The sequence below is a fragment of the Gastrolobium bilobum genome, unplaced genomic scaffold (assembly GCF_033153095.1).
Source record: "Gastrolobium bilobum isolate Gb01-03AN ecotype WA unplaced genomic scaffold, APGP_CSIRO_Gbil_v1 utg1221, whole genome shotgun sequence".
NCBI classification, from domain to species: domain Eukaryota; kingdom Viridiplantae; phylum Streptophyta; class Magnoliopsida; order Fabales; family Fabaceae; genus Gastrolobium; species Gastrolobium bilobum.
The window spans coordinates 300,278-306,862 of record NW_026897257.1 but is presented as its reverse complement, the minus strand read 5'-3'; the positions used below and the strand labels follow the sequence as shown (position 1 = coordinate 306,862).

The window sequence follows — 6,585 nt, the reverse complement described above, 5'->3', positions numbered from 1 at the left end:
GCCAATTTTATTTTGGTGCTACAGAAATTTTTTAATAACCGTTTAAGTAGATTGTTATCGGCCAACTCACAATTATTTTGTTTAGAGAAGTAAGGAATTTGTTAATTTTCAATTATCAGATAAGAAATTTAACAGTGTTAGTGCTGTTTGGAAGGTTTTTTTAGCTTCTTTTTCTATTTGGATCCAGAAAAATTATTTTTTAGCTTCTCTTCTTTTTATAAACAAAAATTAAGCCAATTAAATTTTTATAAAAGCTCTTACAATAAAAATATTTTCTTTTATAATAAAAAAAAAATCGAAAAGCAAAAACTTTTCATATAAGCATTTTTTAAGTTGTGTCAATTTTTTTTGAAATCAACTACTATTTTTTAAATGAATAGTTTTAAATAAATTTTAAGTTAAATTTTTTATATAATTATCAAATAATTTTTAATTTTGTTTAGAATTTTTTTTTTAACTTTAACTAAATATAATTTTTAGCTTAAAAAAATGACAAATAGGCTCTCATGGTAGTCTGCGGCAATAAAGTAGTCTCCTACGGTTCTACTTTATTTTTGTCCCTGCTTTGTTTATTTTGGTTTTAATTTTGCTACGAAATTGTAAATATATATGTAAACCCTAAACCCTAAATATATATGTGTCAAACTGGTGTTTTACAAGAGAATCAACAGATTTTATTTAAGGGCTCAACTCCAAACGCATATTCAGACAATATTTTACGGAAAAACCTCAGGGCAATATAGGCCCAATTTAAAAAGGTTCTATTACAAGGTCTACCCTCCATGGGTGAATACGTGGCCCAATTCAATCTGAGATGTTTTTAATGGTGCCTCAGAGAGAGAAAATATATAAAATCAAAATGAAAAATGTGTTTTTTTATGTTTTTGCACGAACGAACTATAATTATGTATTTTTAAGAATACACAATTATAATCAAATTTTTTTTTCTCTATGTTAGGAGATAATTTTTGAAGAGAAAAAAAATTATCTTTAACATTATAACTATATATTCCTTAAAATTTACATAGTTATAATTGGTTATTGATTTTTATTTTTATTTTACAGCAACATAAGAAAAAAGAGACCCTATCAAAAAATATATAAATTTCTTTCTTTAAAACCCAATATAATATATTTTTTTGGTAGTTGTGGAGGGTATAAGCCCAAAGAAAACAAAAATAAACAAACAACCCCTAAGGGCCAAACAGCTTACATTAAGAGACTACTGTTGTGATCACGGCAAGTATACTGGTCGTATAAGTAATAAAGAAATGAGTAGAATTATCGTTCCAGGAGGATTAATTGTACCAAGCATTATTTTCACTATTCCCTTTAATTTGGACAAACCAAAGTAGTTGGAAGAGTAATTTTTAATAATAGAATTAAAGTTAAAGACCATTGCAATTTACACTAATTGAAACTAAGAACACTAAGAATAAAACAAAGTTTAAGATTAATAACAGAAATGTAGCTAGGAAATATTTCACCTCTGGTCTTCCTTTAGTAGTTTAAGTTAATTTCAATAATAAACTATCTCAATTATTTCAAACAATTCACCTTCTAATTAATTAGTTGGTTAAATCTCTACCAAAAAAAAAAATAGTTGGTTAAATCCTAATTTTTTAGTGACTTTAACCCTTTAACCCAATTAGAATCCTAATGTCTTAGTAATTTCTCTTAGATTAAGCATTAAGCTTGATGAATTCTAAAAGTTTGCAATTCAAGCAAGCTTATGTATAGATCATGCAAGAATTGATATTTTTCCCTGTTAAGATTAAAATTTTAATATGTCTATCGTGAACTTTAACCTTCAAATCTCTATATGAGTGATCAATTTGCATAAGAATATATAAATTTAATCCAAGGTAAAACACTAACAATCTGATACAATTTATTAAATAAACAATTTAAACAACAAAAATGATTCACGTCGGATCCATAACCCTAAGTACAAAAGAAACTTAGCCAGACATAACTGCATTAAACAAAATAAAGAAGTAAAAAAAGTATACGAAGTCATGAAGAAGAAGAAAAGAAATCACTGTTGCACAATTCTTCAAGTTTTTTTTTCTCTCTCTCTCTCTCTCTAATTCTCCAATCTCCAGCAAAAGCTCCTCTCTCGGGATGTGTCAGCCTTTTTGTTTACAAGAGTTGTCTTCTTATAGTGATGAAACCATATCTTTTTTTTTCAATAATATCTTTAATAGAATCTTCACTAGAATCTCTAATCACATTTTTAATTAAATCCTTAAAATCTTCCCTTCTATATTTAAAGGAGAATTTTCCTTAAAAATATTCAAGGGAAGATTCAATTAGATCTTCAATAAATTATATGGTTCAGAAATCCAAAGCAAATTCCCTTGAGCTCTTTAATTCGTCTCTTTATTGAGCTGAAAATTACTGCAAAATATAAGAATTTTTATGAGAATATTACTGAGAATAAAATAACACTTTAATTATAATTATCATAACTTTTAATTATTTTTAAACTAATTTCATACTCATATTAACTTTTAATACATAATAAATTAGAGACTCATCAACTCCATAAAAAAACTAGCAGAATCTGGAATACGGAGGCCCTTGATTTCATCTCGAGGCTCATTTATCCCTACCATGTTTCTGTGTTAGGGATATTGAAACCTTTTCTTTGCTAGCCAGTCCACTGGTGGTTGGTTGGCCTTCCGCCTAATATGCTTGACAGAGATGTCCATACGATCCTTTACGAGTTTCCTGATCTTCCAGACAAGTGGACTACCTCCCCATAAATCATTGGACGTCGAGACACTGGCCACTGTCTCCAATGAATCAGATTCAATGATGACATTCTTCAAGTTTAATCTTCTCACAAGTAAAATGCCTTGTACAACAACACATAAATCCGCTTCAAGGCTGTTGCAATGTCCCACAAACTGGATAAACTCACCAAGCCATCTTTTGGTACTACCTCGAGCCAAACCACCACAAGCATCATAAGAGTTGTGTCTCTCAATAGCACCATCAATGTTGACTTTGAAGAGGTCCATCTCCGGAGTAACCCACTATCTGATCTAGCTGCTAACGGGGACTGTATTGTTGCGAGGTAAGCTACAACAAAAGGTATTCCTGATACTAACAATGTAATCTGAAATACAAATGTGAGGCATTTCAGGGCGTTTATGGTTGTTATTGTGGGTATCCGCATTTCTCCAACTCCATATAAACCAACACGAGACATAAAAGATGTCTTTCCAATCTAGTCCCCATCTGGCATTCCATTTTGAGCTAATGTTGAGCTTGATCCACTCATCACGAGAGTAATGAGGTCCAAATAATATCGTTTTAAATTAATAGGGTACGTGATAATTTTATTATATGGATTTAATATTTCTAAAGTGAATGTAGATAAGTTATCTATATTCGCTTTCAAAACGACGTCGTTTTGGGTAAAAAAATTAAAAAATTATAATGAAAAAGACTATTGTAACCCTGAAATAAATTATAATTACAAAAATACCTTTATTTCTGTCTCAAAACGACGTTGTTTTGGGCTCACTGTAGATAAGTTATCTACATTGACTGTAGAAAAAATGAACCCTTATTATATATATATGTGTGTGTGTTCTAGGACAATAATGAATTTTAGTTCAAGTATTGTTCAATAACTAACATCTTTTAATAATTCAAAATTTAATCTAATATAAAAAAACTTAAAGAAAATCCATTTATCAATGTGGCTTTTATGTTTTAATTAATATATATGATCGTATTTAGTTTGAGATTAATATTTCTCATGTTGTAGGAAATAATCCTAGATAATTTTATCTTCTACACATACATTGAAGTGTGTGGGGCCTATATAAAGAGAAGAGATAAAAAATAAAATATAGACACCACTAGGGGTGAAAGTGGGTCGCCCCGGCCTACATGGGCCTATAGCCTAGCCTATATTAGGTCAAGTTTGACCTATTACATATAGTCAAATAGAACAGACCCAAGCATTTAAAGAAGCCTATTTAGAAAGTAGGTGATATGCTTTTTTTTACATGTCGGGCCTATAAGCCTAAGTCGGTCTATATCATATTATTTATTTTAAATTAAATCAAATAATATTATTCATAGTAGTACCAAATGACGATAATTAAATTGGTTCATGTGAGTTAAGTAGGTGGTGAAAAAATCTAGGTTTGTTCCCTTACCAATACTATATTTGAGAGTTGCATAAGATATATACCAATATCTACAATACCATAGGAATCAACATTATTGATGCCTATAGTTCTAGCTTGGCTGAAGATACCATCCAGGTGTTAATATACGACAGAATTGGCTACGTAAGAGGTATGACTTAAGAAAAAACAAAAGGTATAAATTTAATCAATTGAAATTATTTTATAATTTAATTAAATTCAATTAAATTTTAATAGAAATTTGGATTTATTTTTTATATAAGAGGAACCATCATCTCAGTATGTGAGATTGCCTATATGAATCTATTAAAAGATTTTTTGTTTCTTAATCTTATTTTGTTTGTTTCTATTCTTTATTCTTGTTTTTCTTTTTTACATTTACAAATTGTTTATCAACTTATGTAATCTTGGAATTATATTTGTATGGGAGAGAAGGTAAAGAGAATTTGTTGGCTACTACAAGCATCATGATGTGTTTGCTGGATTTATGTAGTTATTTTAATTTGCATAGTATAGATTTGTTTATTGGATCTGATGAAATATATGTTATTTGGTTTGAACATTTTACATTTGAAAGTGACCTAAATGAAGATTGTGATGAGTTTTGTTGTGATTCATGATTCTATTTGGACATTGAAATCGTGATTTTTGCTTTAGCAACAAAATTTGTGTATTTTGTGAAGATGATTTATGGTTCTGCTTGAAAGTTAAAAATTAACAGGCTAACGGGTCAAGCCATGACATTTGTTTTTTTTATAAACGGGTAAAGTCATGCTAACAGTTAGACTAGTATTAGGCTCGGGTCAGGCCAATTTAAAATTTTTTAGCATAGGCTTGGGTTTTTCGGGGCAAAGTTCGGCCCGGTCCAGCCCAACCCACTTTCACCCCTAAACACCACATACTTTTATGTGTATGTAAGAGATAAAATTATTTCCTTGAGAAATATTAATCCCTTAATTTATTCATATTATTTTTCAAAAATTTAAGAACATTTACTTATTTAATTTAATTTAAATAGATGACATTTTCTATTTTATGGAAATAGAAAATCAGTGAAATGGATCACAACTTATTCTTTTTAAAACAACAATACAAATAAACTAGATAATAAAAATGACATGTTTTTAAAGTGTTCAAAGGAATTTTCATTTGGATATATAAAGTTAAAGATGATTATTTCATAGTCAGGTCAAGTTTGATAAATATTTATGCATTTTCCCAAACACTTATAGCGTTTTTGTTGTATTCGCAGTACGAGTGTTCACGATCTGAATTGGATCAATTTTGAAGAAAAAATCAATCGATTCATCCCTTCAGTTTGATCATTTAATCATTCATTTGTTTGGATTGAATAAGTTTTTGATTTTTTGAAAAACCTAAAATTCCAGCCCCACAAATCACTCTGGCTATATCAAAATAAAGTCATACAAAGTTACAAACTACTGAAAATTTCAAGACTTCAAACTAAAATAAGTCTTAAAATTCATGAAAAATTAAAATAGATTAATAGACAGTAAGAAACTAAAACAAAATAGTTTTCTATCAATAATATCCAAGATCAAGTCTACAAAAAAACAAGATTCCAAACCACCATATTTCAAAAATAATAAACACACAATACATTGAATAAGTCAGATTGGATTGATTTTCACCAATCAAATCAAACCAATCAAATTCAATTAAAATATGTAAATTTTTTTGTCAGTTTTAAGTTTTAAGTTAATTCGATTATTGATTTTTTGTTTTGGTCATCGCAATTTGAATCGGTTGATGAACAACCTAATACACAACATGAGATAAATTGTACGCATTTATAATTACTAAAAAGTTACCCATTTATAATTTGGGAGAGGTTATAGTTACTACTTCTTACTTCCAAATCTTAACCGTTGATTTCCGTCAATCTAATGGTTATAATTTATTGAAAATTAATAATTAAGTAATAAATATGACCCAATAAATTATAACCATTAGATTGACGAAAATCAATGGTTAAAATTTGATAATAAAAGATAATAAAAAAGAGAGGTAATAATTATAAGGGGAAGGATATTGTGACAACCAAGTTGTGTTACTACCAAGTGACTACCAATCAATCTTACCGTTAGATCGATTATATTGATCCATCAGTTATATTTATTTCCATCTTTGTATTGTCATGATTTCCTAAATTTAATACTTTATATTTATTTTCACCTTTGTATAGTTATGATTTCCCATATTTAATGTTTTCACTTTAAATATGGAGAATCATGACCATACAAAGATGGAAATAAATATAATCGTTAGACCAACATAATCGATTAACGGTGAAATTGATTGGTAGTCACTTGATAGTAACACAACTTGGTTGTCACAATATCCTTCCCCTAATTATAAACTCTCCCTTATAATTTATGTGAAATATATCTGTAAA

General features: G+C 28.7%; 1 protein-coding gene across 1 annotated transcript; it reads right to left on the bottom strand.

Annotated features, from left to right (window-relative positions):
• Positions 1-2,627: 2,627 nt before the first annotated feature.
• Positions 2,628-3,026, bottom strand: LOC133305426 (uncharacterized). The gene has a single exon (XM_061505649.1). It carries the CDS (start codon positions 3,024-3,026, stop codon positions 2,628-2,630), a length of 399 nt encoding a protein of 132 aa, XP_061361633.1.
• Positions 3,027-6,585: the final 3,559 nt, after the last annotated feature.

Bases quoted from the DNA above. Each gene is read 5' to 3' on its own strand.
- LOC133305426 (XM_061505649.1), bottom strand. From the start codon at position 3,026: ATGGACCTCTTCAAAGTCAACATTGATGGTGCTATTGAGAGACACAAC.